Source organism: Myotis yumanensis, unplaced genomic scaffold (genome assembly GCF_028538775.1).
Source record: "Myotis yumanensis isolate MYYU_CA2020_CCGP unplaced genomic scaffold, mMyoYum1.0.hap1 SCAF_5, whole genome shotgun sequence".
Classification (NCBI taxonomy): Eukaryota; Metazoa; Chordata; class Mammalia; order Chiroptera; family Vespertilionidae; genus Myotis; species Myotis yumanensis.
In genome coordinates, this window is record NW_027223756.1 from 81,139,458 (window position 1) to 81,157,069 (window position 17,612).

Here is a 17,612-nt window from a genome sequence, read left to right on the forward strand (position 1 = left end):
GACAGTGGGGGGGGGGGAGGTAAGGGCAGAGGGTGGGGTGGGAACTGGGTGGAGGGGAGCTATGGGGGGGGGAGGGGAACAACTGTAATAATCTGAACAATAAAGATTTATTTTTTTAAAAAAAGAACCTAATATGGGACCACTTTGGCAGTATAGTGCATATGGCTGACTATCGGTCCAGATACAGGGATTATGTGTTTTTGTCTGCCAACAGCATCTCTTTCTGCTGAAAAAGGCTTCCCCCCGCACCCCATTTAAGCAATCTTATCCTATATAATTTATCTATACTAATAAAAGGGTAATATGCTAATTAGACCGGGTCAACCAGCCATCTTCCGGATGTCTGACTTCCTTCCGGACAAAGCCATCTTGGTGGGGGCTGAGGCAGAGGTCCTTAGGGGCGATTAGGCCAGCAAGGGAGCGCAGTTGGGGGCAAGATCAGGCCAGCAAGGGAAGGCATTTGAGGGCGACCAGGTTGTCAGGGAAGGGCACTTGGGGGCGAGATCAGGCTGGCAGGTGAGGGTAGTTGGGAGCAATCGGGCTGGCAGGGGAGCAGTTAGGCGTCGATCAGGCTGGCAGGGGAGTGGTTAGGGAGTGATCAGGCTGACAAGTAGAAGCGGTTAAGGGCAATCAGGTAGGCTAGTAGATGAGCGGTTGGAAGCCAGCAGTCCCAGATTGTGAGAGGAATGTCCCAGATTGGAGAGGGTGCAAGCTGGGCTGAGAGACACCACCCCCCCCCCCCAGTGCACAAATTTCAGGCACCAGGCCTCTAGTTTAAATATAAACAGTGAGGTGGCTCCATTGCACAATGGATAGTGCATTGGACTTCTAAATATAAACAGTGCAAAAAGTTGCCAATTGACGGGTGTAAGTAGCCAGAAAAAAGTTGGCTTAATGCTGTTATTATCAGACAACATAGACTTTAGTGTAGAAAGCATTACTGCAGATAACTAAGTCCCTGTCATAAAAATATAACAATTCTAAATGTGTATGGGCATGAAAACATAGTCTCACAATCAATGAAGGGAAAAAAGACAAAACTACTCAAACATGCGACGGTAAGAGTTGAGATGTGCTATTGGTGTAAAATGCTGTGAAGAATTTGAAGACCTGGAATGAGGGGAAATAAAAAGAATGTAAAATACTACCCTGGCCAGATGGCTCAGTCATGCTATGCACCAAAAGATTTTAGGTTTGATCTCCCAAGGCGGCACATACAGGAGGCAACGGATGGATGTTTCTCTCACCTCTCCTGGTCAATTAAATAAAAACACATATCTTCAGGAGAGGTTTTTTTAAGAAAAGAATGTAAAGTACCTTACATTAGATAATGACAGCACCAAAGAGAGATATTTTTGAAGTATGCCTCTTGAGCTTGATAGCTTAAGCAGACAAAAAAGTAAAGACATTAATTTCAAAAATATATGAACAAGCTTGATCTCCTGGTCTCATATATGAAACATGCACAGAGCCACTGCAAAATACGCAATAAAGGCTTGGGAAGCTATTAGGAATGTAATATGGTGCAGCCACAATGAAGCACAGCATGGTGATTCCTCAAAAAAATCAAAATAAAATTATTATATGATCCAGAAATTGCACTTCTGGTTCTATATCCAGAAGAACGGAAAGCAGGGACTCCAAGTGATAATTGCACGCCCATGTTCAGAGCAGGGTTATTCACAACAGCCAAATAGTGGAAATCTTTCCTTCAAGAAGACAAACACCGAGGTCTTGTCGCCTCCTTGATAGCACTACCACCTGAGCTAATTGCTCTGGACTGAATGTTTGTGTCCCTCATAATTCATATGTGGAGTCCTAACCCCCCTAGTGTGATGGTATCTGGGAATGGAACTTGGGGGAGATTATTAGGTCATGAGGGTGAAGTCCTAGTGACGGGATTAGTGCCCTTATAAGATGACACTCGAGAGAGATACTCTCTCCCATGTGAGCCCACAGAGAGCAGGTGGCTATCTGCAAGCCAGGAAGAGGGCTCTCTCCAGAACCCCACCATGGTGGCACCCTCATCTTGGCTTTCAGCTCCCAGACTGTGTGAGATATAGGTCTGTGGTTTAAACCATTCAGTCTAGGCCCTAGACTCTCGTCCAGGATATCTTCTAGTAGCCTGAATGGACTGACACATTAAGGCACCCATCATTTCTTGCCTGGACGGTTGCAGTAGCTGTCCAGCTGCATGTCCTGCTTTACCTCTTGTCACCTTACAATTCATTCTCTATCCTCTAGTTAGTGTGACCTTCCTTAGTTATTTATATTTTATTTTATTGAGGTGAAATTCATATATCCTAAAACTAGCCATTTCAAAGCAGGTTGTTCAGTGGCATTTAATACATTGTCAATGTTGTGCAACTCTATCTAGTTCCAAGACATTTTCAATGCCCCCAAAGGAAACCCCATAGCTATTAAGGAGTTACTTCCCATTCCCCAATCTTCCCAGCCCCAGGCAACCACTAGTCTTCATTCTTGCTCTATCATATTACCTGTTCTGAATATTTCATAGTGGAAATATGTGATGTGTGGTCTTTGTTCACTGAGTATAATGTTTTTAAGGTTCATCCACATCATAGTGAGTGTCAGTGCTTTGATCCTCTGTTATGGCTGAATAGTATTCCATTGTGTGGAAGAACCACATTAGTGTATCCATTCATCTGTTGATGTGCATTAAGTTGTGTCCATTTCTTGGCTACTGTGTATCATGCTGCTGTGAGCCTGCATGCACGTATATTTGTCATGGTACCAGGTTTCAATTCTTTGGGGTACATAACTAGAATTGAAATGGCCTGCATTAGACTTTTTAACATTTAAGGCAGCTCTCATCGACCCCTTGTTTAAATCTTCCAGTGGCCCTTCCAGCATGGCTCAGTGGATGAGTGTCCACCTATGAGCCAGGTCATGGTTCAATTCTTGGTCAAGTTCACATGCCCGGATTGCAGGCTCAATCCGCAGTGGGGGCATGCTGGTGGCAGGCGGTCAATGATGCTCTCTCATTATTGATGTTTTTATCCCTCTCTCTTTCTCTCTGAAATTTATGAAAATATATTTACAAAATTAAAAAATATATAAAGTATTTCAATGGCCTCCCATTGAGCTTATTAGCAAAAATAAGCAGGCCAATCCGGTGGACTTCCTGCTTCTGTACAGCTACAGGAGCAGTTCTCAGGGGTGGGACTTTAGTGAGCTGTAGAGACACAGCTGGGGGTTCTCCTCTGCCCCTAAACCCCACTCTGCCTCCTTGACCAGCAGCCCAAACCTGACCACTGTCCCCTTCTGTGATGGGCACACTGACCACCCCAACATGTTGGAATGTCCTCTGTTGGTGACTGGAAGGCACGGAGTGGATGAATCTCATTCTGGGGGTGGGTCACTCAACATGTCACCTTGCCTCTGGCCTGCTATCCAGATGAGAGAGCTGGGCCTGGAAGAGCTAGGCTGGCTGAGAACTGGAGCAGAAAGAGAAACTGGCCTTGGGGGTCACCCCCACTCCTGCCCCTGCTTAGATTGCCAAGCCTCAGATTGATCACTCTTCATCCAGAGAATGTCTCCAGCAATGGGCCGCAAGTCACACCCATCACTCCAGTGGCCCATCCCAAGCAAACAGCGTGGCAGGGTGGAAGTGCCTTAATAATAGCTTCCATTTTGTATCTTGCCCTTTAGAGAAAAAGCTTGCCATACCCTGAGCTTAGACACTAAGTGGGTGTCACTATCTTGAAGCCCTTGTACCCTTGCTCACCCTGCAACAGGTATCTCAGGGCCTTTGAATGTACTGTTCCCTCTGCCTAAAACAGTCTTTTCCACATCCTCCTTGTCATCTATGTCTTGACTCATGAACCACCCCTTTCACAGGAGACTTCCCTGACCATCTGCATTAGGCAGGGGTTTCTGTATCTAATTTATATCCATATTTAATCTGGATCATCTATCTATTTGTATATGGGAAGACAGAGAAACATTTATTTTAAGGAGTTGGTCCATGCAATTGTGTGGCTCAGCAAGTTTGAAATCTCCAGTGGGCTAGAGATTCAGTTGAGTTGATGCAGCTTTTAGTCTGAAGGCTAGAATTTCTACACTGCTGTCTTGAATCACTCTTTCTTCAGGAAACCCAATTTATTTTTTTCCTCTTCATCCCTTCAGTAAATTGTATGAGACCTGCCCAAATTATCAAGCATAAACTGCTTTTTCAAATATATATATCTATATATAGGTATATAGATATATAGATATATAGATATTTATATATATATCTCTATATATATCTATATATGTAAATATATAGATATTTATATATCCTATCTAATAATAGACAAATAGGGTAATTAACCATACCTCTGATACGCTTCCCATTGGCTAATCAGGGCGATATGCAAATTAACTGCCAACCAAGATGGCAGCCGGCAGCCACGCATCTGAAGCGAACAGGAGGCTTGGTTGCCCTGGCGATGGACAAAGCCAAGGTTCCCCACCAGCTGCTGCTGGGCTCTGAGCTTCACTCTAAGCAACTATGTTGCAATTATAGAGGCTAAACAAACCCCAGATACCTGCTTTCAGCCAGTGAGTCCTCAGAGCTGGAGCTGCAACAGTGTTTCAATTATAGAAGCCAAACAAACCCCAGATACCTGCTTTCAGCAGCCGAGACCTCAGAGCTGGAGCCGGGCCTCAGAGCTAAAGCTGGCTCTCAGCTCCAGTGACAGCCATAGAAGGTAAATAAATCCCAGAATTAAAAGAAAAAAGAAAAAAAGGAGATGTTGGGAGCTTCAGTCGCCCGCCAGCCTGAAAACAGCCCTCAGCCCCTCACCCAGACTGGCCAGGCACCCCCCCAGTGGGGACCCCCACCCTGAAGAGGGTGTGACCAGCTGCAAACAGCCATCAGCCCCTCATTCAGGCTGGCCAGACACCCAAGCAGGACCCCCACCCTGAACCGGGACACCCTTCAGGGCAAACCAGCCGGCCCCCACCCGTGCACCAGGCCTCTATCCTATATAGTAAAAGGGTAATATGCAAACTGACCCTAACAGCAGAAAGACTGGGAATGACTAGTCACTATGGCACACACTGACCACCAGGGGGCAGACACTCAATGCAGGAGCTGCCCTCTGGTGGTCAGGGAGCTCTCACATGGGGAGCTATGCTCAGCCACAAGCCAGGCTGATGGCTGCCAGTACATGGTGGTGGTGGGAGCCTCTCCTGCCTCCTCAGCAGCACTAAGGATGTCTGACTGCAGCTTAGGTCTGCTCCCTGCTGGCAAGTGGACATCCCCCAAGGGCTGCCGGGCTGCCAGAGGGATGTCTGATTGCCATCTTAGTCCCAATCCCTCGGGGAGCAGGCCTAAGCCAGCAAGTGGTCATCCCCCAAGGGGTCCCAGACTGCGAGAGGGCACAGGCCGGGCTGAGGGATCCCCCCACCCCGAGTGCACAAATTTTTGTGCACTGGGCCTCTAGTATATCCTATCTACACTAATAAAAGAGAAACATGGTAATTGGCGTATGACCGCTACCCTTCCCATTGGCTAATCAGCATATCCTTATGCAAATTAACTGTCAGCCAAGATGGCGGCCGGCTTTAGGCTTGGGGCGGTGAGGAGCCAGCCAGTGATCTTCCATGGCGGCGGCTGCGGCGGCGGCTTTAGGCTTGGGGCGGTGAGGACCCAGCCAGCAATCAGCTGCGGCGGGGAGCTGGGGGTGCCCCGGCCCAGGCCTAAAGCCTCAAGCAGAGGCTTTAGGCCTGGGCCAGGGAGGAGCCAGCCAGCGATCTTCCGCGGCAGGGGTGGCGGCGGCGGCGGCGAGCTGGGGGTGCCCTGGCCCAGGCCTAAAACCTCGGCCTGAGGCTTTAGGCCTGGGTCAGGGAGCAGCCAGCCAGCGATCGGCTGCGGCGGGAGCTGGGAGTGCCCCGGCCCAGGCCTAAAGCCTCGAGCAGAGGCTTTAGGCCTGGGCCGGGGAGGAGCCAGCCAGCGATCTTCCGCAGCAGGGGCGGCGGCGGCGAGCTGGGGGTGCCCTGGCCCAGGCCTAAAACCTCGGCCTGAGGCTTTAGGCCTGGGTCAGGGAGCAGCCAGCCAGCGATCGGCTGCGGCGGGAGCCGGGGAGGAGCCAGCCAGCGATCTTCCGCGGCAGGGTCGGCGGCAGCAGCGGCTTTAGGCTTGGGGTGGTGAGGAGCCAGCCAGCGATCAGCTGCGGCGGGAGCTGGGGGTGCCCCGGCCCAGGCCTAAAGCCTCGAGCAGAGGCTTTAGGCTTGGGCCGGGGAGGAGCCAGCCAGCGATCTTCCATGGCGGCGGGTGGCGGCGGCGGCGGCGGTGGCGGCAGCGGCGGCGGCGAGCTGGGGGTGCCCTGGCCCAGGCCTAAAACCTCGGCCTGAGGCTTTAGGCCTGGGTCAGGGAGCAGCCAGCCAGCAATCGGCTGCGGCGGGAGCTGGGGGTGCCCCGGCCCAGGCCTAAAGCCTCGAGCAGAGGCTTTAGGCCTGGGCCGGGGAGGAGCCAGCCAGCGATCTTCCGCGGCGTGGGGGGCGGGGGGGCGGGGGAGGGGGCGGCGGCAGCGGTGGGGGCGGCTGCTTTTTAGGCTTGGGGCGGTGAGGAGCCAGCCAGCGATCAGCTGCGGCGGGAGCTGGAGGTGCCTGGCCCAGGCCTAAAGCCTCAAGCAGAGGCTTTAGGCTTGGGCCGGGGAGGAGCCAGCCAGCAGCGATCTTCGGAGGCGGCGAGATGCCCAGGCCTAAAACCTCAGCCTGAGGCTTTAGGCCTGTGTCAGGGAGGAGCCAGCCAGGGATCGTTGATGGCTGCGGTGGCGGGGACCTGGGGGTGCCCCGGCCCAGGCCTAATGCCTGGGCCAGAGGCTTTAGGCCTGGGCCGGGGAGGAGCCAGCCAGTGATCCTTGATGGTGGTGGCGGCCCGAACCCGGGCGCAGCCAGCCAGCGATCCTTGATGGCCACGGTGGCTTGGAGCTGAGGGTGCCCTGGCCCAGGGCTAATGACTCGCCAGAGGCGTTAGGCCTGGGCAGGGGCCAAACCAGCAATTGGTGTGAACTACAGAGGAAACACCTTTTCTGACCTCTGATTGGTTAAGCTCCCTGTATGCTGCTGGTAATATTCTTAGTAACTTGGGTAATAAGAGTCCAAAAAGTGATCTAGGGTTTTTTTTACCACACTCCTGGAGAAAAAAATGAAGGTCTGCTGCTGGAGGGTTAAGAAATGTCATATCCTGTCCTAGCCAGTTTGGCTCAGTGGATAATGCCTCGGCCTGCCCAACGCAGATTCTGGGTTCAATTCTGACCAAGGGCATGTACCTAGGTTGCACGTTCCTCCCTGGCTCCGGCCCAGGTCAGGGCTCATGCAGGAGGCAACCAATCAAAGTGTTCCTCTCACTTTGATGTTTTTCTCTCTGTCTTTCCCTTTCTTTTCCACATTCTCTAAAAATCAATGGAAACATATCCCCAGGTGAGGATAAAGAAAGAAAGAAATGTCATATCCTATGAAAGACACTTCTTGAAAATGCCTAAAGAAAGTTGTCATTTTTTCATGGTAAAGGGACTGGAGTCCGTGTTGATGAAAACACCTTGGTGGCTGCGGTGACTGGCAGTGGCTGCAGCAGCGGGGTGATGGGGCTGTTGCCTTCCCCTGATCAGCCCGGTCACCTCCCACAAAGGGAGGCCAGACTGTGGCTTAGGCCTGCTCCCCAAGGGGAGCAGGGAGCAGGTAGTAGGACATCCCCTAGGGCTCCCAGTATGTGATAGGGGGCAAGCTGGGCTGAGGAAACCCCCTCCCCAGTGCACAAATTTTTGTGCACCGGGCCCCTAGTCTAATAATAGACAAACATGGTAATTGACCATACCTTTGCTACGCCTCCCATCGGCTAATCAGCACGATATGCAAATTAACCACCAACAAAGATAGCGGCTAATTTGCATACTGCAGGCAGGGCGGGCCAGTGCATGCCGTCATCCGGCCCCCATGTGCTGCCTAAGCTCCGCCCCCAGCGGTGACCCCTGTGAGTGAATGAGCCACCTAAACCCTACCCCACAGTTGGGACTCCCGCCCCCGTGAGCGGTCCTGGGAAGCTGGGCTTGGCAGAGCTAACAGCGAATGAGCCACCTAAGCCCTGCCCCCAGCCAGGACCCCTGTCTGCGGTCCTGGCCAGAGGGGTTTGGCGGTGCGATTAACCCAAGGAAGCCCTATTCTGGCAGGAATCCTCCTGCAATGGGCTTCTAGTATATATATAATAGAGAAATATGCTAACGAACCAGGATGCTGTAATGGGTCGAATGGACAGGATATTGCACATGCAGCATTGGGGGGGGGGGGGGGTGACAGGGGCCTCCGTGAGGGTGGGTGGAGCCTCGTGATTTCAAATTGTGCTCTGGGCTCCTAATATATAAATATATATATTAGAGGCCCGGTGCACAAAAATTTGTGCACTGGTGGCGGGGGGGTGTCCCTCAGCCCCACTTGTGCCCTCTCACAGTCTGAAACCCCTCGGGAGATAATGACCTGCTGGCTTAGGCCTGCTCCCGGGTGGCAGAGGGCAGGCCCAATCCCTAGGTGCAGGCCCTGGTCAGGCTCAGAGCAGGGCCGATTGGGGAGTTGGGGCGCCACCCCCTGTCATGCACAGAGCAGGGCAGATCGAGGGGTTGTGATGCCACCCCCAGTCATGCTCAGGGTAGGGCCAATTGGGGAAGTTGTGGCGCCACCCTCTGTCATGCACAAAGCAGGGCCCATCAGGGGGGTTGGGGCTCCATACCCTGTCACACACAGAGCAGGGCCGATCAGGGGGGTTGGGGCTCTGTACCCTGTCACACACAGAGCAGGGCCGATCAGGGGTTTGGGAAGCTCCCCCCTGTCACGCACAGAGTAGGGCCGATAGGGGAGTTGGGGCTCCACCCCCTGTCACACACAGAGCAGAGCAGAACAAGGGGTTGGGGCGCTGCCCCCTGTCACCCACAGGGGGCAGGGCCGATCAGGGGGCTGGGGCTCTCCCCCCTGTCACACTCAGGGCAGGGCTGATGGGGAGGTTGCTGCTCCACCCTGTCACACACAGAGAAGGGCCCATGCGGGGATTGGGGCGCCTCACCCTGTCACACACAGAGCAGGAACGATCAGGGGGTTGGGGAACTCCCCCTATCAGGCACAGAGCAGGGCAGATCAGGGGGTTTGGGCGCGGCCCCCTGTCACGCTGCTCCAGGGGCCAGGAGGCCTCATGGCTCCGCTGATCCCGGTGCTGGGAGGCATATTACCCTTTTACTATATAGGATAGAGGCGTGGTGCACGGGTGGGGGCTGGCTGGTTTGCCCTGAAGGGTGTCCTGGATCAGGGTGGGGTCCCACTGGGGTGCCTGGCCAGCCTGGATGAGGGGATGATGGCTGTTTGCAGCTGGTCACACCCCCTTCAGGGTGGGGGTCCCCACTGGGATGCCTGGCCAGTCTGGGTGAGGGGCTGAGGGCCGTTTTCAGGCTGGCAGGTGACTGAAGCTTCCAACCTCTCCTTTTTTTCTTTTTTTTTTTATTCTGGGATTTATTTACCGTCTATGGCTGTCACTGGAGCTAAGAGCCGGCTTTAGCTCTGAGGCTCGGCTCCAGCTCTGAGATCTCAGCTGTTGAAAGCAGGTATCTGCTTTGTTTGGGTTCTATAATTGAAACTCTGTTGCAACTCCAGCTCTGCCGGCTGGCTGAAAGCATGGGTTTTGTTTAGCTTTTATAATTGCAACAATGTTTCTTAGACTGCAGCTCAGAGCCCAGCAGCGGCAGGCGGGGAACCTTGGCTTCCTCCTTCACTGAGCAAGCAAACCTCCTGTTTGCTTCAGCTGCCTGGCTGCCGGCCGCCATCTTGGTTGGCAGGTAATTTGCATATTGCCCTAATTAACCAATGGGAAGGGTAGCGAAGTTATGGTTAATTACCATGTTTGTCTATTATTAGATAGGATATATATTGCAGAGAAGAAGGAAGAGGGAAAAATCTAAACTTCAGTGATGATAGAGAATCATTGATCAGCTGCCTCCCACATGCCCTCTACTGGGAATTGAGCTGCATGTACCCTGACTGGAATCAAGCTGTGACTTCCTGGTTTGAAGGTCAACAATGCCCAAGCACTGAGCCACACTGGGCTAAGGTAAACTGCTTTTAAAGTCAACTGACAATAGATGTGAATCCTGTTTTTAAAATACCTTCCTAGCTACATTTAGCTGGTGTTTCACCAAACGGCTGGTCTCCATGGCCTGGCTAAGTTCACACAGGACATGAACCACCCTCATGTAAAGGACCTTTACTGGTGGCCCCATCACAGCCAGGCCTTCTCATGTTGCCCTGCTCTCCTTTCCTCACCGTCTGAAATAAACTCTCTGCTGTCTTTAGAATGTTCATAGCCTAGAACAGGGGTGGGCAAACTTTTTGACTCAAGTGCCACAATGGGTTCTTAAACTGGACCGGAGGGCCGGAACAAAAGCATGGATGGAATGTTTGTGTGAACTAATATAAATTCAAAGTAAACATCATTACATAAAAGCGTAAGGTCTTTTTTTTTTTAGTTTTATTCATTTCAAACGGGCCGGATCCGGCCCGCAGGCCGTAGTTTGCCCACAGCTGATCTAGAGGCTAGATGAGGCCTTTGGAGTCCCAGTTTCATTTTGCAACCAGTAGTTCCACTCAACCTGGTGGCTGTCATCCCCACCCCACCACCCCACTCCGTTCTGGTGATGCTGTGACTGCAACAGCCCCAGCACTGTCTCCTCAACTGCTGACCCATGCCTTCCCCTCACTCACTCAGGCTCCCCCACCAGAAATATCACCCTGCCTGCCCCTTACCGCCCCCTCCTGGGGACAGCCTCCCCACTGTGTCCTACACAAGCATAGAGGAGCCTGCTCAGGCCCATCTAGAAAGAGGTAACTGGGAGGTGAGCCTAGAGGACAAAAGGGAATGCAGGTGAGAATGCCATTGGAGACAGTGAGCTGTGAATGAGGAGTATGAGAACAGGTGCGGATGCAGGTGAAAATATAAGTAAAGATACGGGTACGTTTACAGACACACATGTAGGTGGGGGGCCAGGTGAGGATGCAAAAAAATGCAGGTGGATGTAGTTGAGGATGCAGGTAAGAGAGGAGGTAAAGATTCACGTGAGAATGAGGGAAAAATTCAGGTGAGGATGCAGTAAGAAGGCAAGTAAGCAAGTAGGTGAGAACTCAGGTGAGGGAGCGGTGAACTGCAGGTGAGAATGGTGAGGGCATAAGTGCACAGGCGAGAATGCAAATGAGATTCTTGGGGATTTCTAGTAAGGACTGAGCTGAGATGCAGGTGAGGCAGCTAGGGAACAGAGCTGTTGCTTTCCATCTCACAAAGACGTCCAGACTTTGGGAGATCACATGGAATACAACTGAAGCTTTATTGGGGGGGTTCTGGAGGGGGGCTCAGTTGGGACAGCCGAAGACGATCATGTTCTCTCTGAAGCTGGCCAGGTCCCTGCACAGCTTCTTGTTCTCATCATCTTGGCATTCGTCTGCTTCAGGCCACAGCTCTACCCAGGTGTCCTTCCCGATGATGTACTTGATGCTGGGGAGGAGGGACACAGGGCAGGTCAGGAGGGGCCCTGGAAGGGTGGGTGGGATGAGCACACACATGTGCAAGGTGGGCACTCACTTGGATTTCTCTCCCCACAGGTCTGAGGAGAGGCCCCATATGAGGTAGTGTTTCCCCTCCTGCATCTTCAGGGCTGCTCTGCACTTGACGTGGCTGATGAACCTGCGCTCCTGTTCAGGCTGCACCTCGTCAGTGCCTGGAGGGGAGAGAACAACGCTGAGCTGGGGTGCAGGAGGCAGGAGGAGGGAGGGGAAGGCGGAAAGAGAGACAGCAGCCCAGGGCTGACCTGATTTGATGATCAGCTTGATGACCATTATGTACTCGTCAAAATCATCGGACAGCTCCTTCCTGAGCAGAAGGGTCTTGTACACTGTGGGGAATAGAGGGGGACAAAAGCGGGGGCAAAGGAGGGCCAGTATGGGTCATGGGCAGGCTTGACAGCAAGGCAGCCTACCTGTAAGGGCACCTGGGCACATGGCTTCCCAAGCAGCCACATGCAGCCACACAGGGTCATACAACCACCATCTCACATAGTCACCCACAGACATGTGCATAGTTACAGCTGCCCACAACTCATCCCATACACAAGGACAGTTACTCCTGTCCACTGTCACCCACAACCACCATCTCTTACACACAGCCTCATATGGTCACAGTCACTCACAACACCATCTCACACATAGTCACCTACAGCCTTGCACACAATTATAGCCACTCACAACTCATGGTATACACAGGGACAACTATGCCTATCCACTGTCCATCTCACACAATCATGGCTATTTACAACCACACTCTCACAGACACACACAACCACATCTACTCACAAACACCTTTGTTCACACTCTTGCACATACCCAGCCCAGTCATAATCATGGTTCCCCATCAAGCATGGCCTCTAATAACACACACACTAGTCACCCACAACCATAGCCTGAAACACATGGACCTGTGGCCAGTCACACACACAACCATGACCACACCTGCCATCACATAGTCTCACCCACACAACCACAGCAACACACACCATCAATCACACACAATCACACTTGCACGTGTGTCTCCCCACCCTTCCTTACCATAGTCCACTCCCGGCTCACAGGCCTTGTCCAGCCGGTCATCTGGGGTGACCTGGTCATCTGATTGGTGCATGAAGCAGCTCTCTGCGGGGTGCGGAGGCAGGGGACATGACCTAAGCTCCACTTCTCACCCAGGGCCTGCCACCCATGGGTGTGGTCAGCCCTAGGTCCATCCCTCTTGGTGTCCCCTGGGTGTGGGCTTTTGGGGCCCCTTGCATCACCACCAAGGAAGGGGGGACTGGTGGGGGTGGGGTATTAAGTGGGCGTGGCCTGCCACTTCCTGGCTCCTGTGCACCCACCCTCAGCACATCGGCATATCTCATTGTGGCAGATTTTACTCAGCAATCCATCTTCCTTCTCCGGGTGGTAGAACCGGGTACAAGACTCATCTGTGGGCAGAGGGGTGGGAGGTGTCAGAGAGCTAAGGCCTCCACCCAAGACCATGCCTGTGGGGCTCAGGTTACCAACTCCAGTCCCTCAGACCTGGGGATGCGAGGTCCTGTACCCTGGTACTCCCAGGTCCTCAACCACCAAGCCCTGGGACCCCCATCTTATAGAACCTTGGGACCCTCAGACCCCAGGCCCGAGGTTGGCTGCTCACCCAGGTTGTAATAAGAGTACACCTTGACTGCCCCCGGCTGGATGAGCCCCACATTAAAGTACTGGTGAACTTTGAAGGCTATACAGTCCTCTTGATCGTGTGAGATCTGGGAAAAGGAAGAGGTGAGTCAGTGGGGTGCCATGGGAGGGAGTCCAGCATGAGGAGAAATGGGGGACCAAGGAGGAGTGATCTGTGTGGAGAGCATGGCGGTGGGGAGGGGAGGGGAGAAGTGGCAAAGATTAATGAGCAGGTCAACAAATCTATTTTCTTTTTCTCCAAGGCTCATGGCTAGATTACACTTCTCAGCCTCCCTTTTCCATTTGGTGTGACCATGAAATTGAATACTGGCCAACGGATTGCTATCTGTGCCCCTAAAAACATCCTATGGTTATCAATACTGCACTGCATATTTGAAAGCTGCTAATATAGTAAATCTTAAAAGTTCTCACCACACACACACACACACACACACACACACACACACACACGTTAAAACTATGAGGCAGTACATGTGCTAACTAACCTTACTGTGGTCATCATTTTCCAATATACATATATCCAATCATTGCATTGTATACCATAAACCTACACAGTGTTATATGCCAATTATATCTCAATAAGGCTGGGAAAATAAATGAGAAAGAAAAAAAAAGGAAGGAAGACAGACAGATATGTATGTATATGTGATAGACATATATATTTGGAGGAAATTGCTAATATTTAATGAATCTGGGTAAAGGGTGTATGGAACTTTTTATACTTCTCTATAATTGCTCTGTAGGGTTAGAATTCCATAAAAAATTAAAAGTACAAAAATGAAAAACAAAACTTAAAAACCCATCTCATGCACTATCAATCCTCTTTTTCTCTAGAAGGAATGGATCAAGCAGAGGACTCTAATACAAAGACCAATAGAGAAGGAAAAGGCCAGCCACGTATGAGTCAAGGTCCCAATGGAAGCCTCACCTTGTTCAGGTAGATGATGAGGGTGTTCTTGTTGGAGAAGGCCTTGTTGTCCAACTCGAACTTTGAGATGTACCTGTCAGTGCCACTGGCCAGCTGGAGAAGGGAAGAGCTTGTGAAAATCCCATCCTTCCCTCAGCCTCTGCCAGGCCCCAGGCTCCTTCCCACCAATCCTAGCCCATGAGCCCAGGATTTTCACACCTGCTTGAGGTCAGCAGGGTCGGGAGCAAAGCCAGTCATCATGGATATATCCAGGATGGACATAGTGGCATCCTGGTCTCCCAGGTACCTGGATGGAGCAAGGAGAGAGGGTTAGCCCTAGGGGTCAGTGCCTGGACAAGGGGGTCTGATCAGTGACTGAAGATTCTGGTTCCCACACAGCAGCATAGAGGATGTTAGGTCTTAGGAAACACTCCCCAAGGGGAATAAAGGAAAGGTGTGAAATGGTTAAGGCAACTAACTGCTCAGTCTCTGAAGCCCAACTGCATGGGTTCACATCCCAGCTCTATGTGACATTGGATGAGTCACTTCACCTCTTTGAGCCTCAGTTCTTCTAGAAAATGAAGACAAGAGTACAGGCAGGTCTCACTTTGCATGATTCCTTTATCACGGTCTAGTTCAATAACACCAGCCCCTCAGCAACACGGTCTAATTCCAGTACCACAATATATTAAATGAGCAAACGCCTAAAGGACAAATCTTGTTGCCAGCTCTTCAGTCCACCCATCACTATGTAAACAAATGAGCATTACAATCAATAACCAATCACGTCCCTTCTTTCAAAGTCTGTCAGTGATGGGTCACAGAGCACTCATTATTCAAGCCACGTGTGTGGTTGTGCTTCTTCCTTCTCTCTCAGTAAAAAAATAACCATGTGAGATTTTACCAAAATGGATCATTGAAAGGGAATCGCCAGTAAAGATGAAAGTGCAGCACAGAAATGAGAGTGGTAACACTGGGAGTGAAATTTCAGCAGCACCTAAATGGAGCCAGAGAAGAAACATCAGATGGTATGACTATGGACCTGCTGCCCTTGGAGAGACCATCATGGGGCCAGAGGCACTTGGTGAAGGCAAGGCCATCAACTAAATGACGAAAGTGGTTGTGGCCAAAAATGATGTCCCAGAGGAGGTGACACTGGCAAAACACTTCATGGTGAAGGAACTCTTAAATACCTCATGACATCGAAAGTTCAGAGGATTACATGTGGGAAGTTGACCTAAACTTAGAAGGAACATGACACTTCACAGCATCATAGAACAGATGCTGGCTCCATATCATAAGTACTACAGAGAAGAAAGGAGGCACTGTTCAAACCACAGGGCTTTGGATAAGTGCTTTAGAAAAAATCAAAACCAACTTCAATCTCAATGTTCTGATGTGTTACTTTTTAATTGATTTCAGAGAGGAAAGGAGAGATATAGAATGATAGAAATATCAATGATGAGAGAGAATAATTGATTGGTTGCCTCCTGCACGCCTCCTACTGGGGGGATTGAGCCTGCAACCCAGGCATCTGCCCTTGGTCCAAATCGAAGTTGGAACCCTTTAGTCATTAGGCCAGTGATGGCGAACCTATGACACGCGTGTCAGAGGTGACAGGCAAACTCATTGTTTTGGTTGATTTTTCTTTGTTAAATGCCATTTAAATATATAAAATAAATATCAAAAATATAAGTCTTTGTTTTACTATGGTTGCAAATATCAAAAAATTTATGTATATGACACGACACCAGAGTTAAGTTAGGGTTTTTCAAAATGCTGATACGCCGAGCTCAAAAGGTTCACCATCACTGCCTTAGGCCAAAGCTCTATCCACTGAACCAAACTGGCTAGGGCACAATATTCTGACATTTTAAATTACAATGCACTAAAAAAAAACTCGTCTTAACTATACTTTTCATTACTCTATACTTTTATAACTGGAAATATGAGAGTTTTCAATGTTGTGATAAAAATAAATAATGTAAGCCCAGCCAGTGTGGCTCAACAAGGTCACAGTTCGATTCCTGGTCAGGGCACATGCCCTGGTTGAGGGCTCCATCCCTAGTGGGAGGTGTACAGGAGGCAACCAATCAATGATTCTAATCATTTATGTTTCTATCTCTCTCCCGCTCTCCCTTCCTCTCTGAAATCAATTTAAAAAAATTAAAAATAAAATAATGGAAAATTCCTGTAACAGTTGTAATCCTCTTTGTTGATTATCAACATCACTTTTCAGTCTCAGCTTATGCGGTCACGGCTAGTCTCACACCACCATGCCGTGCTGTCTACGTTCTGGAGGGTGCTCAGCACAGTACTAAGCACACAAAACATTATCAGAGAATAGTAGGTACCTCGGATATTATTTACAGGAAGTCTTGCTAGAGACAGAGGGATGAGAGAGGTGAACCCCAGTGACCCATCTCTTACCTGGTACAGATGTTGAGTAACATGGTGTTCTTGGCGTCCTGAGGCTTCTTCACTAGAAACATAGAAAACAGAAGGATGTAGGGCTGGGTCCTGATTCAGGAGCAGGGCAGACACTAGAATGGCAGTGGGGGAAGGGAGACAGATAGGGTCTTTATTCCTTCTACCTTCAGGGGCTGGTTGTATGTTAACCCTGAGGCTGAACTTCTTGCAAGGGGCTCCACCTTTGATCTTGGCCTGGTACATTGTCACCACCTGGAGAGTTGGGAGGGGAGATGAGGTGTCAGCAAACTTGACTTGGGCAGGAGATGGTCCCTCTGGGGGAGAGGGGCTGAGAGAAGGTGGTGAGCAAAGCAGGTGTGGGCTCCCATCCTTACCGACAAGGTGCCTTGTCCTTTCCCTTTAGCTGTTAATGTGAAGTCCTCATTTTCCTTGGTCTGCAGGGAGTGGGGAGAGAAGAGAAGGTGTTGAGAACCAAGCCTTCCCTGACTGCAATGGTCACCTGCTCTCCTTCCTGCCTCCTGCAGACTCTGACTGGCTGGAGGATGAGAGCGAGGAGGGCTTGGCCAAGCAACTGTACCGTTTCTGATCGCAGGAGGCTAGCGGATTCCCAGAGGATACGGTGCGTGACCGCAGAGCTGCGGCTGGGCAGGTCAATGGACACATCCAGATTCAGATCCTCATGGTCAGGGACATCCCTCTGGTATTGGGCCAAGGCTTGGAACACCATGAAAGTGGCCTAGAACCCATGAGAGAAGAAGAGGGTGATGTGAGCGACTGAGAAAGCGTCAGAACCTGCTGGGGGATGAAAAGTTTCAGCTTAGAACTGGGCCACTGAGACTGTAGCCTAATATGCACCAGAGGGGGTGAGAATAAGAATGGGGGGTGTTATGTACTGAGGACATGTTCTAGAACTCTCTCAGTGAGAGGGGCTCAGTCTAGTGCTTGGTGACACTAAGACTGTGACCTAGATGGGACCAGAGGGCACAAGGGTAAGATG

At 50.8% G+C, this 17,612-nt stretch overlaps 1 protein-coding gene across 1 annotated transcript in view; it reads right to left on the reverse strand.

The window, feature by feature from the left end:
• Positions 1–11,347: 11,347 nt before the first annotated feature.
• Positions 11,348–17,612, reverse strand: part of LOC139010903 (complement C3-like) — a 33,257-nt gene continuing 26,992 nt past the window's right edge. Inside the window, exons 30-41 of the mRNA XM_070415957.1 lie at positions 17,193–17,351; positions 16,990–17,049; positions 16,780–16,867; positions 16,616–16,667; positions 14,405–14,492; positions 14,207–14,299; positions 13,241–13,346; positions 12,939–13,028; positions 12,640–12,723; positions 11,847–11,930; positions 11,621–11,756; positions 11,348–11,533 (exon numbers count right to left, since the gene is read on the reverse strand). Coding sequence (XP_070272058.1) covers positions 11,392–11,533; positions 11,621–11,756; positions 11,847–11,930; positions 12,640–12,723; positions 12,939–13,028; positions 13,241–13,346; positions 14,207–14,299; positions 14,405–14,492; positions 16,616–16,667; positions 16,780–16,867; positions 16,990–17,049; positions 17,193–17,351 — 1,182 coding nt within the window. The 3' untranslated portion in view covers positions 11,348–11,391. The remainder of the gene's footprint in view (positions 11,534–11,620; positions 11,757–11,846; positions 11,931–12,639; positions 12,724–12,938; positions 13,029–13,240; positions 13,347–14,206; positions 14,300–14,404; positions 14,493–16,615; positions 16,668–16,779; positions 16,868–16,989; positions 17,050–17,192; positions 17,352–17,612) is intronic.